The sequence below is a fragment of the Hemibagrus wyckioides genome, linkage group LG20, assembly GCF_019097595.1.
Source record: "Hemibagrus wyckioides isolate EC202008001 linkage group LG20, SWU_Hwy_1.0, whole genome shotgun sequence".
NCBI lineage: Eukaryota > Metazoa > Chordata > Actinopteri > Siluriformes > Bagridae > Hemibagrus > Hemibagrus wyckioides.
In genome coordinates this window covers 14206626-14225877 of record NC_080729.1, presented here as the reverse complement: position 1 = coordinate 14225877, position 19252 = coordinate 14206626, and the positions used below count along the sequence as shown (strand labels likewise).

General features: G+C 39.3%; 2 protein-coding genes across 3 annotated transcripts in view; both read right to left on the bottom strand.

Moving 5' to 3' along the window:
* The window catches only part of ankrd12 (ankyrin repeat domain 12), a 31088-nt gene extending 29127 nt beyond the window's left edge, over positions 1 to 1961 (bottom strand). Inside the window, exon 1 of one of the 2 annotated variants that reach the window (XM_058418696.1) lies at positions 1243 to 1961. The gene's annotated coding sequence lies outside the window, so the exon portion shown is untranslated. The remainder of the gene's footprint in view (positions 1 to 1242) is intronic. The other variant, XM_058418697.1, reaches the window with a different exon arrangement.
* Positions 1962 to 3305: 1344 nt separating this feature from the next.
* ndufv2 (NADH:ubiquinone oxidoreductase core subunit V2) lies at positions 3306 to 18331 on the bottom strand. Its single transcript, XM_058418698.1, has 8 exons — positions 18173 to 18331; positions 16761 to 16823; positions 12627 to 12689; positions 12262 to 12378; positions 10359 to 10527; positions 8978 to 9087; positions 4223 to 4299; positions 3306 to 3482 (listed from the first exon to the last, which is right to left on the bottom strand). Exons 1-8 carry the CDS (start codon positions 18212 to 18214, stop codon positions 3389 to 3391), a joined length of 735 nt encoding a protein of 244 aa, XP_058274681.1. The 5' UTR covers positions 18215 to 18331; the 3' UTR covers positions 3306 to 3388.
* Between the last annotated feature and the right edge of the window lie 921 nt (positions 18332 to 19252).

Genomic DNA, 19252 nt, shown 5'->3' with positions numbered 1-19252 from the left:
TCAGTCCTGTCTGGGATTTGGAATCAGTTTCGTATTTAAAAGCATAACAAAAAAAAGATCATTAATGGAGACAATAAAGGCAGAAGATCCTGATTATCATGTCTCCGTTAAATTAGAGCCGGGGTGCGAGTGTGAGTTGTTGTGGTGTCTGGTGAATAGCAGTGCTAGTAAACAACGTAGTAGAAAGGGGAGTGGGTTTTGTTAAAAAGGAAAGAAAAACACGGATAAGGAAATCAGGAACGTGGGAACTGAGAGAGAGAGAGAGAGAGAGAGAGAGAGAGAGAGAGAGAGAGAGAGAGAGGCGCCTTCTCGATGGCAAGCCACGTCCTTTAGACAAAAGGCTTCTTGCGCGAAGGACGCGAAATCCAGCTTTGTGGTAACGCTCTCTCTCTCTCTCTCTCTCTCTCTCACACACACACACACAGGGTTTGTCAATGCAGTCGCGTGGCGCAGATACAACCACTACAACTATAATACAATCATATGTGTGTTACACACACACACACTCTCATAGGGGAAGTCTGTCAGAATGTACAATATATATACAGATCTCCGGATGTAACGTTACAAGCATTCCATATATATATATATATATATATATATATATATATATATATATATATATATATATATATATATATATCTCAGCTTCTACGTGTGAGAGGAAAACACTGCGCGCGTGCACGTTTTAGCAGACATGTAGCAGTGAAGTGTTTAGACTGAGAGCAGAGCTCTGGAAGCGGACAGTGTTGCAGACTGCGCCACCCTCACCGCCGCAGACAAAAGCGCCCAGGAGCGGCTAGAGACAGCGCAGTTTCCACGGCGCCTCGCTCCTGATCCCTCTCTCTCTCTCTCTCTCTCTCTCTCTCTCTGTTAGCTCTGCTAGCTGTGCTAAGAGCAAGCGCTCCTCATTCCCTCCAAGTCCCGACACAGCGAGTCTGCTTGTCACTGCCCTTTTCCGTCGCCGCAGCTCGAACACTGAGTGAGCAGATAATAATAATAATAATAATAATGTCCGTGTGGTGCATTACGGTAAAGGAAACGCTTCTGCCGTGTGTTTAGACGCGAACACCAGGCTATAGTGTATAACGTCCAAGCAAACGGTTATTACACATCCAGCGCACACATGTCAAAGCTAACGTTACACAAACACCCCTGCGTTCAAGTTAGCACGCTAGCCACGTTAGCTGAGCGCACGGTGAAGCTAGCCAAGTATTATCAAAGGACCACTTTCCTGCTTACCGTAAGCAATGGCTTTCAGGTTCCACTTCGGGTCTGCGCGAGGAAACGGAACCGAAATGTTTTCACAAGAAGACGTTTTGTCGGCTACAACGCTCACAAACGGTGGTTAACATACGACCCGTGTGACGTTCCTCTCCAGCTCACGGCTCGGTTTGAAAACATCGCTGGGTCGTCGCTAAGAAAAACCGAGCAAAAACACGCGAACCTCGCGCTCATTGGCACGAGTCGGGCCACGTGATCGCGCGAGCTCCGCGCAGAGCTTAAAAAGGTTTTGCGTCTGCTCAGCTGGGGTAGGACATGCCTCATGCTAATAGCTTTTCCTCCATTTTGAACTTCCCGTACTTAAAGAAACAAAACAAAAACAAAAACGAACAAAAGATCTGCAGGCGCTTTAATTCGGTCTAAGTTATTTTTTTTAAAAGCGTGCCATGTTCGTGTTTTATTGAAATTCCGCGCACATACGTGTGAACGCGTTTAAGGAAAGAGGGCGAGGTGACGCTCGGGCGCTTGACGTCATCTTTTCCGCTCGGCGCGAGCTGCAGCTACGGGGAACGTTCTCGAAACGGTCGCGGGAAGATGAGCTTTTACTGGAGAGCGGAGTAAATATACATTTCTGTTTTCAATCTCACGTATGTATACCGAACAGCAGATTTATTCATCTGTTAACATGTAAGTGTGGAGTGCGAGGTTTTGTAGGAAGCTCAGTCGTATGTGTGTGTGTGGCGCAGTGGTATTTGCATTATGGAGAAATGTTTCGCGCATGCGCAGTGGCGGCCATTATGTTGCAGAACAGGCTCAAATCGCGAGGGAGAAATGTGCGCGTGGGGGAAGGGCGCTGGCTAGACACTTCGACAAACAGGGGCACGGCTGAATGCATGTCATAGCTGACATGACATTACTGCTTTATTACATGCAATGGAGGAGGAGGGTTATAGCGTGAAGGCGTGCAGTGGATGGGTGGCCTTGGCTTTACATTTTACGCTTTTGCATGAACATCACACGAGGGTGCAGTGTGTGTGTGTGTGTGTGTGTCTGTTGTGCGTCACCACGATCGGCGTCTGGGACACAAGTTCAGATAAGTGACATTTCCTAAAAGTATGAGTCGCAGACTAACACGGGTGATGTGAAAAACCTAGACTTTGTCTTGCACAAGCTTTCCAAACAGAGCTGTCGACTTTTAAAGTGGCGACGCTGTCAGATTCAGAGGCGTGCCAGTTCCTCCAGGCTCCTCTGTGTGATTTGTGTTGGACTGCAGCCATAAAATATTGTGGACACATTCTTTAAGCAGCTCTGGTCTGAAATTCACATGCACCCATTTCAAAAACAGCAAAATCGTGCAATATATCAAGACAGTATAGATGTAAATATGCAGTTTTTAGGCATTCCCTTTTCTTGGGACTAACACAGCCACCACAGTGTCTACATTTTCCTGACACAGTTTAAAGTAAAACTGAACAGTTAAAGCTTGGAGGAAGAAAAAAAAAAGTCTGAAAATAGTCCAGGGTTTCATATTCCAGGACTGCCCTTGACTTATCCACTACCAAAAACAATTAGATCCAGGGCGGACGAAAAAGTAGCCCAGTATGAATATGACCGGAACTTAAGATGGCCTGGTTTAAAGTCATATTCATTAACCTCACAAAAATGAAAACAATTAGAGGAATAATATTTCCTATAATTTAAATATATTTGTTCATTTTATTATAGATTCAACAATAATACAGCACTGGATATTGTCTTTATTTTTTGTAGGAATATTTCCTGTTTTTATTATGACACATCCAGATCTGGAAAATTTTGGATTAAAAAGCATGCTCTATGTAATATTGATAATATTTATTTTTCAGGATATGAATCTTCTTTGTAGTTTGGCCAATTAGTAAGAGCAGGCAAATGTTTGACTATAAATATTAGACTTTAGCATCAACACGGTGCTGAATTTCTTTCTTTAAAGAATTCTGAAAAAGGCAAAATATAAGAATATAATTACACAATATTTATCTCTGCTTCGGTATTGTAATAGATAGGCACTGACAGATTAAAATAAACACACTGCTACTGTGTACAATGAATAACATTTTTATTTACACTTACAATGATGTTTTATACTTATAAGGACTCAGGTTAAGTTAGACTCGTGTTGGAGTTATAAATCGGGTCTGACTCCGAAGCCAGGTCCAGGAGGAGGTCCGGTCAGAGAAGTCAGTCCCCCGGCAGGCTCGCACGAGAAACGGCCACTCCTGCAAACGTGGCGAAACATCATCAATAATTCATCAGTGCTCTCGAGTTTAAAGCAACTTAATTCACATGGGCCTTTGTGTGGGTGCTATTATCATATAATTAACAGTGACTAAAGACATGCAATTTAATAGTGTCAGGCAACCAGATATCTATGAATGGCACATACCTGTGCGATAGATAATGTATACACAAGAGACGTTTACAAATTAGTAGATGAATGGCTGCTCTATGTGAGATTGTTTTATTGAATGATTGTAATATAATAATTTCTATGCCACAGCACTATTGAGGTCTTAAATCTGATCTGGTCAGAAAGTGTTGACGGATCTTTTTAAAACATCACAGGTTTATATTCTCTCTCGAATACATCATCGAGTCTGTAGTAACAAGCCGTTCAGTGGGACATGTACAACAGACACCCTGCATAAGCTAAGGCTATAAGGATGTTTTCCGATGCGGGAAAGTCGTCAGGACAGGACGTATTGCTTATTAGATTCTAGAGAATTTATTAATAAATTTGGCAAATTCTGTTGTGTATGGGGAATAGTACACTTTATTTGAACGGCTGCTAGAAAATAACAACTTTCGCAGTAATAACTAACTCTGGGCTGCATCGCACCTGTACACACTTTACTCATAGTACTCACAGTATACTCATGTACTCATAGTATTACACAAATCAGAAGTAACACTCTGTACTGTTATTACTCAGCAATAACATCCAAAAAGACCTTCATACCGTGGCCCAGGTGGAGGGACTCTCCCGGCCTTCAGTTCATCAATGATGTGCTCGATATCTGAAGGCTTCAGATCCTCCTGCAAAACACAGAAATCATTAGAGCTGTATGCTAAGGTTCCCTCAGGTTAGGCACGTTTCTGAAGAAACCGCAAGCTGAAAGACTCTAGTGAGTCACCTCTACTTCCAAAAAAGGTCTTTCTGGTTACTTGGAAGCGACACTTTGCAAGTAATTACCCATTTGACCGGTCTTTTCTGAAAGTCTGACACTAAATGCGACTCTGTACAGAATACGACTCACTGGTCATGTAGCTGTGACATCTCTTTTAGTACTAAAGCAAGCTTTGACCATATGTAGCAGGGTTTTCTTTAAACTACGGCCTGCCTCCACATGTGGACCGGCCCTCTGAACGATGCCAGAGACATATTTTGAATTGAATTTTAAATATATGTTTTACTTATCATATCTGTATTTGATAATAAAGGTTAGCTTTCAAACTCGAATTTTCCTTAGTTATTAACATAGACTAATAATTTGATAAATTCACCTACCAACAGAACGATACATTCAACATAACGTACCATCACGAACAAACAGGCGACACCCGAGCCAGCGAGAAAATGCAAAGATGGCCAAATGGTTGGGAAAGTCGATTCAGAATGCAGAGTATTTAAGCAAAAGCGGACAAGTGATTATTTGTTTGTTCCGTTGTCTCATCTGTTAAGAAACAGATGTGTCTGTATTCAGAGAATAGAATCTCCTCCGACACTATGAAACCTGAGACAAGTATGCTAACTTGCGACGGCCAATTGAGAGCAGACAAAGTGTCGAAAAGTAATGGTGCATAACAAAATAATAAACTATTCTAGCATTAGGAGGCATAACAAATACATTTAAAATCATCAGAAAATTTCCACAATAATACTAGTAGTCATTTCAGCCCATGTAATTATCTGGTACAAACCGACCAAGCCCCTTATTAAAGAAAGGAAAAATTACGTGGCCAAAAAAGTCTGGGGAACCCTGATATCATGTGTAACATAAGCTGATGTAGTTCAGTCTCGGACCTGATTCGTAACAAAGCCAGAGCCTGCACAGAGAATCACGGGGTGAAGGACGAGTTTGTTACTCTAACTTTGCTGATACAGAGAAATTCTAGTCACTCAAAGGTATCTGTTGGGCTACGTAGCCAAGAGCCTCGGGTTCTTACACTCTGTGCAGCCAGGGACACATTTAACTGTAACATAAATTCCCTTCAGCAGTGATTCATTTTATGAGCCTGATCCAACAGCCCAAATATTAAGCTTGTTATTTAAATGTATACAGTCATATTTTGGCTATTTATTGGAGCCATAAAGCTTTTTTTTTATTCCTGAACTTTCCACAGATAGCTAACTGTAACAACTCGGTAATAAATATAAAAGCTTTAATAATAGTGAGTTGTAACAATAAAAAAAAAAAAAAAAAAAAAAAAGACCCCCTGGTTGAGGTTAAGACTTTTATCTGAACACTTCCATCACCATCTGTTATGCCTTAGAGAACCCAGAACCTGCAGCTTCAGATTTCTGTCAGAGAAGGTCGGTGAGCCAGTCTCTCTCTGACTGTGTTATTCATACCCTTCCAATAACCAGGATATAGAGTTTATAATTAACCACAGAAGTGGAATCTTGTTGACCAAATTTATGTCTCAGTGAGTGACTGACTTTCCGTTGACCCATTTAAAGGCACATTTAAGTTCATCATCGTCATCATCCATTTCTTTATGGACCTTGCTTTGTGCACTGGTGTACAGTCATGTCGGAACAGGAAGGGGTCATATCTCCAAACTGTTCCCACAAAGTTGGGAGCATGAAATTGTCCAAAATGTCTTGGTATGCTGAAGCATTAAGAGTTCCTTTCACTGGAACTAAGGGGCCGAGCCCAACCCCTGAATTTAATGATTTGGAGGGGTGTCCCAAAACTTTTGGCAACAGTGTATTTACCCAGTGGCTGAATGAGATTGACCCTGCAAGTTTTTTTTTAATCATTAATAATAACCACGAGCCGGTGTTTGTAGTTTGTGGAATATTCAAGATCTTCTGCCTAAATATCTCCTCAGTTCAAGTACAATGCAAAAAAACCCAAATGTAATACTGTAGCTATAACATAAAGCAATAAAATGAAAATGAATTTAAAAACCCTTTGTGAGCCTTTATTTTATTTCCATCAAACAGGCAATGTTTATTAGAAACTCTATACACAAAGATAACACTTCATGCAGCAGCCTGTTTTTACATTAATTTCTGCTTTAAAAAAAAAAAAAGTCATGAATTCTCTGCATTCTTTCCTCGACACCTGAAAACAACAAACCGCTGCCCTTTTAAAGTGTTGACCATCACCGTAACATGAAGATGTCCTTGTCTATAATTAAACTACTAAAAAAGAGGGGAAGGTTGGACGTGTTTTGCCGTTAGAAACAGGATTTACTCGAGAGAACAGCTGTCAGGGAGTGAAGGAGGCATGTGTTCACGTGGAGAAGCAGAACGATTGCAGCGTGATGCAGATGCCCTGCTTTTCCTGCTGCTGTTTTATTGGTTTGTTGTAAAAGTGTCACGTGACAAATGATGTCACTTGACAGGATTTATGTACAGTTGCAGTGGGGGGTTTTTTTTTTTTTTTTTGGGGTCAAAAACCTTTCCACTATGGTTTCCAGTGACGTTTCAGACATCAAAAAAGATTTATCTTCTAAAATAAAATATATTTATATATATATATATATTTGTTATATTAGCTTTTAAGTAACACATTACCGATCATCTTTGGATGGAAACTTGGCTAAATATAACCAAAATTCGAGTGTTAGTTATCCGGAATAGTGAGCCTCGAGGTCTGTGACTACGCATTGTATTTTTAGCCTCTTGTTGTAACGGTGTTAATGTTAACATCAGGTCTTGCATACATTATCTTGAGTTGTTTAGGGATTTACCCTGAGCTATTTCTGAACAAGAATGAAAGTTCTTGTTCTGTTGCTGTTGGAATTGGGACTGTCTCTGTGTCATGCTGTATTTCTTCTAATAAGCTATACATGAATTAAAAATCAATTATTTGTGCTTTTCATGCCATGAAATATTAAAACGTTACGCTTTAACATGTAGTCTGTGTGTTACTGAATGTTAACAAGTTTAAAAATATTTATACTACTTATTATTTAAAATGAAATCGCTAGCATATGACTGATTTCATCCTATTAAGGGGTTATATGAATATAAATAAAAAATACCTCATTTCTGAAAGAATGATTTATACTAGAAATTGTATTCATGTCTTTTTCTGAGACCTACTTGATGACTTGTATACTAATATATTCTATACTGAAGATGATTAAACTAGTGAGTATAATAATGATCTCCTGCAGGTCTGTCCTGTACAATCCTCTGTGTTTCCAAATCACTGAGTGTAGAGTTTTGTTTCATTACTGTTTAATCTGCCCTCATCGACTTGCTTTTAATGTTCAGGAGGAATCCTCACTGCCGTTTTAACGATTTTAGGTGGAGAGACTTGAGATTTTTAATAAACGTTATATTTAAGGATGCGGTCTGTGATATTTACTGATTTCAAGTATCTTCTATGTAATACACCGATCAGGCATAACATTATGAGCACAGACAGGTGACGTGTGTAACACTGATTATCTCCTCATCATGGCACCTGTTAGTGGGTGGGATATATTAGGCAGCAAGTGAACATTTTGTTCTCAACGTTGATGTGTTAGAAGCAGGAAAAATGGACAAGCGTAAGGATTTGAGCGAGTTTAGCAAGGGCCAAATTGTGATGGCTAGACGACTGGATCAGAGCATCTCCAAAACTGCAGCTCTTGTGGGGTGTTCCTGGTCTGCAGTGGTCAGTATCTATCAAAAGTGGTCCAAGGAAGGAACAGTGGTGAACTGGCGACAGGGTCATGGACGGTCAAGGCTCATTGATACGCGTGGAGACTAAAGGCTGGCCCGTGTGATCCGACAGTGCATGATGGGTCAGGGCTGTTTTGTCAGCAAAAAGGGGGACAAACACAATAGTAGGCAGGTGGTCATAATGTTATGCCTGGTAGGTGTATTACACAGTATTTCCAGTGCACTTAAATGAAATACAGAGGCGTCAGCGGGCACGGCAAACTATACGTTTTTCATGAAAATGACCTTTGAGTTAAAATACGAAAGCTTGTCGGAATGAGAGAGAAAATGAGAGGGAAATCGTGATGTCAGTTTCACTTGAAGCACCATTAACAGGAATGTACAAATCAACCTTGGCCCAACGAGCAATAAAGCTAGCAAGCTAACAGGCGGTCAGTAAGTTGGCATGGCAACCTGCAATCTGTGGCTTCTTCGGGATCTATTTCCCAAAAGAATGATTTATTTGGCTATATTATATTTGAGATATCAGTTACTCAATATTAATTTTTTCGCTTGACTGTTGTATAAAATCTTAACCGTGCAGTTCTACTAAATATCATCTGTGTTTACCGGGCAAATGGACAAATCACAGCCATGCCTATATGCAATATAGCCACACTCCTGTTCATATAATGCTTAAATTATAATCCATCGTTCTAGTGTTCCGAACATGAACACTTCTGCTAAAATGTAAAAGTAAATGAGAATGTGTTTAAAAACCATGGGCCGAAGTCAGAAAAACGAAGCAAATCAGTTCCAAAGAAATGACATTAAAACCCAGCTAGGATTTTGCACGCTGCAGCATGCTGAGGTCTGAACAGGTGTACTTACATAAAAGTTGTCATTGATTTGGACCATGGGGGCATTAACACAAGCACCAAGACATTCAACTTCTATTAGCGTGAACATCCCGTCCGCTGTGGTCTCCCCAACCTTGATGCCTTGAGGAGAGAGAAAGCAGTGGTATTGAGTTCATAAATAAGGATCAATTCATAAATAACAGATCAAATTAAACTGCTCAGACCGCAGACACGCAGTAACGAAGCCTGTCTTTTATCAACGGTGTGTATCAGTTTACGTGTACTCTGATGACTGTTCAGTATGAACACTCATCTCATGTTAAACTGAACAGAAACTGAATGTTTGGTTTAAGGCAAGTTCATTCTGTTCAGTCCTGACGACTGTGCTCAAGCTTGGCGAGAAATCTTATCCTAGACTAAAACAGGTCCAGCTTTCAGCTTCATATTCCTTCAGAATTAACATTTTTCTTGGTAAACATGTCATTATTTCTTAATTAATGCATTCTGACTGTGTAACTAAAGAAGTAGACAAAACTATCGATTTCAGTGGACCAGGCTGAAAAAGGACAAGCTGTAACGTAATAAATAACCTATGACCTGTACGTTAAGTGCACTGATACAGAAATTAATGAGTAGGTGATGATTATTCTCTTCTAATAAAAGTTTTAATGTAGCACATGGTGTTTGCACCCTAGACAGCAAAGTTGACGACCAGCGTTTCAGCCATGTTGTGCGTAAAAGATCTGAACATGACGAGCTTAATCATTTTCTCCCCACATGTGTCACTGGTGACTCGATGTAAATGTCTAGTAGATGATTTACTGTATACGACAGCTTTGTGTCAGACATTTGTTTCATCAGCCGTTCCTCACACCTGCGTCATCTGCGCATGCTAATTAATTCACCTAGTAGAAATCCTCACACCGTCAACCACGTGTGTAGTGCAGCAGGTAGTGGGATAAAGGACAAGTAGCTTGTGTAATATTTGCAGCATTAATGTGCATAAAAGTACACAATGTTAAAATATACCTCAATATCCAATATTGTTCCTCAGGTAACGCTGAATAATACATGTATAGCAATAAACAGTGCCATCAGAGGGGTTTTTTTGTGGGGATTTTTGTGCTTTTGCCTGATTGTGTGTTCATTTCTGCTAAATCCTGGAGAGGCTAAATAATATTAATACAAATTCTCCAGACACTGAAGCTGCTTATCTCGGCTGTCCAGGAATTTCTCTACTCTTCAATTCATCGTTTCTCTTTCTGTGTAAGTGGCATTATAATTGTATTTACAAGCTGATGGCCTACAACAAACCCCGGGCTAACTTGGGTCATTCCCCTCAGTGACCTTAATTAAGCCTAAAAGGAACACAGGTGGGTTAATTGAAGTCTAAGCGCTCTGGCTCTGCTTACCCAGTTTATTCTGGACGGCCTGCAGGATGCTGTCCGAATCGCACAGCATGCAGGGGGTAGTGGTGCACACCTGGACGTGGTACTTTCCCACTGGCTGGCGGTTGAACATGGTATAGAATGTGGCTACCTCATACACTCTCATGGGGGAGACGTCTAAGATCTCAGCTACCTGGAAAATTTCGAAATACCACAAGGAGATGAACGGTTGGCGGATGTTAGCTGAGGACTGGTTTTTAAGAATAAAATGTATAGAATATATTCATGTATTTAAATATACACTGGATTAGGAAGATTTACACCTAGTCATTCATGCAATTTAATGATTTATTCAACCAGTCATGTGGCGGCAGAAGCAGCTAAAGGTCTGATCTTCACTTGTCATCTGTGAGCTTCTGTTCATCGTGTATGTTCTGAGATGCTTTTCTGCTCCTTATAAGTAGTAAAGTATGTGGGGTTTTTTTTTGAGTAACCACAGTCTTCCTGTCAAACAGCTCAAACAGGTCTTGACCAACAAGGCATTTTCCACCTGCAAAACTCACTGGATGCTTTTTTATTATTGTTGTTTTCTTGCACAAGTCTCAGTAAGCTCTATAGATTGTTGTGTGTGTGTGAAAATCCTACAGCAGCAATCCAGACGTCTGTCACCAACGATCACGCCATGGTCATGCAGAACACGTTTGATATGAACGTTAATCAAAGCTCTTTTAAGGCTTTCTGCATTGCCCTACGTCCACATTGAATGGTCGATTGAATATTTGCATAAGAAAGTGGTCGGGAGTGTATTACATAATTTATTCTGTATTAATTACACACGTTCAAGCTTCACAGAGATCATAGAAAGGGCAACACACAGCCTAAAAACACAAGCTGTTGTGTAATGAGAAGTCAAATTTGAAATCCTTTCTTCTCTAATATTTGTATCTGGGCCAGGTTCGCAGCATCAACATTCAACAGGCTCATTATTTTCTAGGAGGCATGTTCAGATTTGTCCAGCCTGACAGGATAAACAGAATAATCGGACCACTGAGCATAACATGCGAACTGTATCAACTGATCCGGGCATGTTACTGATCTCTGAATGGGAACTAATGTTGTTACTCTTTAAATCATCTAATAATTAGGTTAAAGGTACGACAGTCAATTTTTTTTACTCCTTATTTGTATGAATAACCTGGAAAATATGTAAAACAATATAACAGAATATAACAGTGTAAGCCAGACGCTCAACGCAAGTGGATAAGAAAACACGTCTGGAAAACCGTCTTCTGGTCAGGAATGCTTGTTTGTGTTTGACCTTCTGTCAATCATTTTATAGAGACTCTACAGGCCATCGTAGATCATGTGGGCAGAGCTTATTGTGCAAAGAAAACAGTAATCTTACCTAAAGTTACCTTCCAAAAAATGTATAATAATTTATTTTTTATTATAGTGTATATTGTTTTAGTTATTATATATTTAACATTTTTATTTATTGATTTTTAAATTTTTACAAATATTTATTTATTTATATAAATAAATAATGAATCAGAATTAGTCTACAAACAAAAAATAAATAAATGAGACTTTTTAAAATCTAAAATAAGTGTGTGTATGCTTTTGCATTGTTATTCTCAAAATTCTCTGAACAGATAGAATTATTAGTGTTATTATAATGAATTATTCGTGTTATTGAAATGTTAACGTAAACTGAAAGAAAATTGAAGCATCTTATTAAATCTAGGTGTATTGTTTTAATAATTCCTTTTTAATTATTACCTTATGTAATAATTCCTATTATTACAATTCTTGTGTAAACATTTCTCTTCTTAATGCTTTCACGGGAATGGGATGATGTGTAATATTTATCAAAGAAATTACTTAAAACTTGTTTTTTTCTTCCTCAAGCTCTCAGATGTGCTTTTACCTTGTTCATTGCTGAAATGGGGAGCCAGCCATGTTGCCTCTGAGCCAGGTCCAGGACAGGGATGGTGGCAGCCTGCTTGTGACCCTCAGGGTAGTTTTTTATTATGGCTTCAACTCGCTGTCACCAAAAAAAAACAAAAACAAATAAATATTAATCAGTAAGGCCAGTTAAACAGACATGCAACCACATGTTAGAACACCGGGGGGGGGGGAATGAATTCACATTCTACCACTCCTTTTTCTGAGGGTTTTTTTTTTTTTTTTAAGATGACTCAAGCGTCATAAATGGCTGAAAACAACCTCAATGTGTCTCTTCTACACAAGTGATTTAATTTAAGAGTGGAAGAGTCATAGATCTTTCCTCACCTTCAGGTTCTCGGGTGTGAACTCAAACGGAGTATCGGGATTATTTTCTGGTGTATCTCTGTGCTGGAAAAAAAAACGAATAAATAAATCATTAAAAATAATTGTCTCCATGCACCTCAAACATGTCACAAATCTGTGTTTGAAACACACAAAAAAAAATGGGAACACTTCCATTCACTCAGAGCCAAATTTTTTCTGTATTATTTTTAATATATTTATATTCTGGCTTTCAGCATTTGAGGTCCAGCAAAACATTCCCTTCACATCTGATTTATCTTCATTGTAAACAAAGCCTTTCACTGTAGTAGTAGACATGAACCTTGTGCTCTTCTGAACAAACCATTTCGACTTCAATCACAGGATACTGCCCCCTGGTGAACGTCCTCAACGATAATTGATTAAGAAAAACAACAGCAAATAAAACCAGAAAAATAAAAAGAGGTCCCTGCAGCAGGTAACCCTTTCATACTCTTGAACATGCTGAGCGAATTGTTTTTAAAAAAAGACTGGCTCCTGATCAGCAGATGTTCACCACTGGATTATATCATGAAGATGGCGCCAGTATCAACAGATATGATGTACCAAAAATCAGTGCTGAATTCCTTATTCACTATATTGTGTGCTGTTTTTTTTACAGAGCTACACTATGTTGCCAAAAGTTTCAGAACATCTGCTTTTACATGCACATGAATGTAATATGGAGTTGGTCTGCCCTTGGTCTGCTTTCCACAAGGTTTAGGAGTGTGTTTATGGGAATTTTTTGACCATTCCTCTAGAAGCACATTTGTGAGGTCAGACACTGATGTTAGACGAGAAGGTCTGGCTCTCAGTCTGCACTCTAATTCATAAAAGGTGTTCTATCAGGTTGAGGTCAGGATCCTGCGTAGGCCGGTCAAGTTCCTCCACAGGCCGGTCAAGTTCCTCCACACCAAACTCCCTCATCCGTGTCTTTATGAACCTTGCTTTGTGCACTGGTGTGCAGTCATGTTGGAACAGGAAGGGGTCATCCCCAAACTGTTCCCACAAAGTTGGGAGCATGAAATTGTCCAAAATCCCTTGGTGTGCTGAAGCATTAAGAGTTCCTTTCACTGGAACTAAGGGTCCAAGCCCAACCCATGAATTCAATGGTTTGGAGGGGTGTCCCAAAACTTTTGGCAACATAGTGTATATCAGAGGACAAATTATATTCTCTGCACCGTTTTTACATCAAGAGTACAACTGAGGCACACTACTTCTGTTCACACTTTCTTTTCTTTTCTTGTCAGGATTAACATTAAAGTGCAAAACCATAGACATAAACAGAGTATGCATAATGTTTACTACATGTACAAAGCATGTACTTATTGATTTTGTATTTAATACAACAATAATTCATATGTCTGTGGTATGAGAATGAAATTGTTAACGCTCGGATTGTTTATGTAAAAGCAGGACTCAATGATGTGTAAGTGTTCTCTGAATTTAGTATGGTCGTCTCCATTCTGCTGCCCCCCTATAGAGCAGTCCATATACTCTGATCAGCCATAACATTAAAACCACCTGCCTAATATCATAACATCACACAGCCTCCACCAGCTTTTTGCCTTCTTCCCATAATGCTTCCTGGTGCACAGTATTCCCCAGGTAAGCGATGCACACACACCTGGCTGTCCACATGATGTAAAAGAAAACAAGATTCATCATCAGCCACCGTCTTCTTCTGCTCCACGGTCTAATTCTGATGATCTCATGCCCATTGTATGTGGCAGTGGACAGGGGTCAGCATGGACGCTTTGACCAGTTGTGATGCACTGTTTGTTCTGAGACTCGTCTATTATAGCCAGCATTGACATTTTAACCATTCTGTGCTATAATAGCTCTTCTGTAGGATCAGATCAGACAGGGTAGCCTTGGGTATCCATGACACTATTACCAGTTTACTGTGTGTCCTTCCTTGAACACGCCACAAGACATGCTCTGACCCGGTCATCAAACCAACACAATTTGGCTCTTGTCATTTTATCTGCTTCCGGCACTTCAACTTTGAGAATTGACTCTTTGATTGTTGCTCTAAATATCTCCCACTCCTTGACAGGTTTAACAAGATAATTAAATCTATTCACTCCACCCTTAAATCCTGGTGGACTTAATGTTCTGGCTGATCGGCGTAAATGAAAGAGAGAACACAACTATTCATATTTGAATCATTTAACATGGGGAAATGAAGAGATGTAATGATGAGCATCTTTTACCTATTATAAAATGACTAGCAGAAATAGCCCCTGGTAATACACTCACACTAGCAATTATCCAATCATGTCATAGCAGCAAAATACACGGAATCACACAGATTTATTCAGTTACTGTTCACATCAAATATCAGCGTGAGCAAAATAAAATCCAATCCCAGTGACAATGATCATGGCTGAGGGAGCAAGATGTTTCTGGCTTCTGCAGAATCTCCAGGGCTTTCCACGTACTTTACACACGATGGTGTAGGGGAAAAATCATCCAAGATCGGACGTTTGTTCCAAGATGCTGTTCCACTCACCATGGATGCAAAGAGTGGTCATTTGAGTTACTGTAAGCCGTCCTATCAGCTAGAAACAGTCTGCTCTGACAACTCCATGGTCAAAGTCACTGAGAACACAGTTTCCTCCCATTCTGATGTTTGATGTGAACATGAATTGAAGCTCTTGACCTGCATCTGCATGACTTTATCCCATGAGCATATATCCAGGTCAAATGTACAAAAAGTTGGTTAAAAAATTCTTTTATATCATGGGAAGAAAATGTTTGTTCTCAACCAGGTATTGGGTGAGTACATCTAGAGATTTTAGGTCATTTATAGCCTACATACATCACATGGCCAAAGGTTTATGGAGACCTGACCATCATACCCATGTGCTTCTTCCCCCACACTGGTTTTGTATGCTGTAGCATTATGATTTTCCAACATGACAATGTCTCTGTGCACAAAGTGAGCTCCATAAACTCCATGAAGGCATGATGTGTTAAAGTTTGGAGTAGAGAAACTCGAGTGTCCTGCACAGACACAAGCCACAAGCTCTATGACGAGCGCATATTATATAAAGATAGTATATTTAATAAATCGATCAGTTTGCATTACAAATAATAAGGTTTTGGTGTGACAACCATTTTGAAGAAGCTGTGTAAATTACATAGGAATCATCTTCCTAAGTCTTTACTTAAATATATAGGAATGAATTAGTACTTTAGTTCCTGCACAAAGCAATAATATCTGTTCTACTTAAAGCCATATCTTGGGTTGAATCTTAAGCTGCATCGCAAATCGAATACTTGTGCACTACTCAATGCCATTGTGTAGTGTGTTCACACTGAAAATTCCAACAAGTAGTAGTTCGCTTCAAGTACCAAAGTGATGGACGTATTCATCTGAAAAAAGTGCGGACACGTCATACACTAAACACTCGCAGCTTTGCTTATGTAGCAGGAGGGGGCGGAGCTTTCAGGCACTGATGCTGGGTGACACAAAATATTCAAGATGGCTGATGACACTACAGTGGACAAGACATCTTACAAATGTATTTTAAATAAGTGCACACAAGGTTCATTGATGGACGTGGGGAGTGAAGGCTGGCCTGTGTGATTCGAGCTACTGTTGCTCAAATTGCTGAAGACTTTAATGCTGGTTCTGATAGAAAGGTGTCAGAATACACTGCATGACGGGTCAGGCCTGTTTTGGCAGCAAAAGAGGGACCAACACAATATGAGGCAGGTGGTCATAATGTTAATGCCTGGTCAGTGTAGCTCATAGTGTAAGTGCATAGTGTGCTTGGAATTGGTAGCTTGGTGGTTAGGGCAATACAATACTGATCAGAAGGTTATGAGTTCAAATCCCAGGACCACCAAAGCTGCCACTGCTGGGCCTCTGAGCCCTTAATTAACCCTTACTTGCTCAGGTGCATAAAGAGATAACTGTAAGACACTCTGGATAAGGGTGCTAGAAATGTAAATGTAGTGCATAATATGTCGTATGAGAGACAGTTTTAGGATAACTACAAAAGCCCTTGCAGTCTAGCCAATAATCTCTGAAACATGGGCCATTTTCTGAATGAATACACCAGTCTGGTATGAATCCTGGTATCCTCAAAGAAGAAAACAAGTTCCTACCACAAAAATTGCTCCAGCTCCGGCGCGGACGGCAGATCCGTGCAGGCTCCGCAGCTGCCTGCCCTGAAACACATCACACACGTTAAATGTTAATACACAGTGACCACGGACTACATCTTACTGGACAAGAAGAAGGACAATCAGCAGAGTGAATCTACAGGAGCGATTCTCTCACTTTCCCTGATGTTACCAAAACTGATGGAGTTTTTAAACACTTTTCAACACGTTAGTGATACTGACACACCTTCCAGCTCATACACAGCTCTGGAAAAAAAATAAGAGACCACTGCAAAATAATCAGTTTCTTATGTTTTTTTCTTACAGGTGCATGTATTGGTGAGATGAACAGTTTTGTTTCAACTGCTGACAATATTGTTATTTCGAGTGTATATTTAAAGGAAATGACAACCCATCAAAATAACCCAAGATCATGCAGTATTTTCAGAGCTTTAATAACTCAAATAAAACAAAATGCAAATAATCTGTAAACAAACTGTGTTAATGCTTTGGCTAAATAACATTAAGAAATCAGTATTTGGTGGAATAACCCTGATTTGCATGCGTTTTGGCTCCATGCTCTCCACCAGTTTTTCACATTGCTGTTGGGGAACTTTATACCACTCTTTCTGCAAAAAAGCAAACAGCTCAGCTTTGCCTGATGGTTTGTGACCATCCATCTTCCTCTTGATGACATTCCAGAGGTTTTCAATAGGGTTCAAATCTGAAGATTGGGCAGTGGTCTCTTTTTTTTTTTTTCCCCAGAGCTATATTTTCCAATCACAGCTTGTCTGTCACTTTTACGTGTATCGTAGAAAATGCTTTCGAGAAATCCCGATATGATATTTTTGCCATATCGCCCACGCTGACATAGAAATTGTCTTTAAGATAAAAAGTTTCTCCAGTCTTTTTAGGGTCAGTACAAATTAATGTCACAAACAAAAAAACGTGTTTAATAAAAAAAATACTAGATTCCAGTTGGCAGAGTTATAGATAATAGTAAAGTTTCATAATATTGGGTTGTTGTTTCTAGCAAATTTCTACATTTTTCTACAAAGTTCCCAATTTGAGAATAACAGATGTAGACCACTTTATTGCAGATTAGGAATATTTTAAGGTGTTTTTCTATACCTGTGCCTTCAGGAATGTCTGTTGAACGACTAAATGTAAATATGAGAATAAATATTGTTCATATATGATGCTTATATTAAACAAAATGTGCAGTGACACATATAGAGCTAATGCCCTGTACAGCTCTCATTAGCTCGTGAGCAGTTTGCTAACGTTAGCTAACCTTAGCCAGCTAGCTAGCTACATTCAACTTGCCCTTGCAAGATGTCATAAAAGCATTCTCTCGCGAGTCCTAGTTAAAGTGTAAGCAAAATATAAAGGTAAAAACTCCAAAAACATCTCACCGCATGAGACACCGCAGACCGAAGTGCTGACGACAGGAACATATTTAAAATAAGGTTCTCTGTTGGTGTCCGGTCACTCTATAAATTCACAATGGCGGACATCAACACGAGAACGATGCGAGCTCGATTGAGCAGGTCTAGTGACGAGCAGTCACTGTATAGTCAGTGAAGATAATCGATAGCAGATAAGAGACTCTCTGTCCAGGCTGTTTTAGGGAAAATATCAGCAACAGCTTATTTACTTACATTACATATATTTCTTTCTTTCTTTCTTTCTTTCTTTCTTTCTACTCAACTCTAGATTCTTTCTTTCTTTCTTTCTTTCTTTCTTTCTTTCTTTCTTCTCAACTCTAGATTCTTTCTTTCCTTCCTTCTTTCTTTCTTTCTTTCTTTCTTTCTTTCTTTCTTTCTTTCTTTCTTTCTTTCTTTCTTTCTTTCTTTCTTTCTTTCTTTCTTTCTTTCTTTCTTTCTTTCTTTCTACTCAACTCTAGATTCTTTCTTTCTTTCTTTCTTTCTTTCTTTCTTTCTTTCTTTAACAACAACAACAACAACAACAACAACAACAACAACAACAGCTTCTTTCAGCTTTCTTTCTAACAACAACAACAACAACAACAGCAACAACAACAACAACAACCAGCAACGCAACATCAATTTAACAACAACAACAACAACAACAATAACAACAACAATAATAACAACAACAGTAACAACACCAACAATAACAACAATAATAACAACCTGCTCAAATCTAGATTAACAACAACAACAACAACAGCAACAACAACAACAACAACAACAACAACAACAACAACAACAACAACAACCTGCTCAGCTCTAGATTAACAACAACAACAACAACAACAACATTCTCAGCTCTAGATTCTTTCATTTAACAACAACAACAACAACAACAACAACAACAACAACAACAACAACAACATTCTCAGCTCTAGATTCTTTCTTTCCTTCGCTAACAACAACAACAACAACAACTGCTCAAATCTGGGTTAACAACAACAACAACAACAACAACATCAACAACAACAACAACAACAGTAACACCACCAACAATAACAA

Bases quoted from the DNA above. Each gene is read 5' to 3' on its own strand.
- ndufv2 (XM_058418698.1), bottom strand. From the start codon at position 18,214: ATGTTCCTGTCGTCAGCACTTCGGTCTGCGGTGTCTCATGCG. The intron at 10,528-12,261 runs GTAAAAGCACAT...GAAATTTTCCAG, and splicing joins CCATTTCAGCAATGAACAAG to GTAGCTGAGATCTTAGACGT. The intron at 4,300-8,977 runs GTAAGTACACCT...TGTGTTTTGCAG, and splicing joins AAATCAATGACAACTTTTAT to GAGGATCTGAAGCCTTCAGA.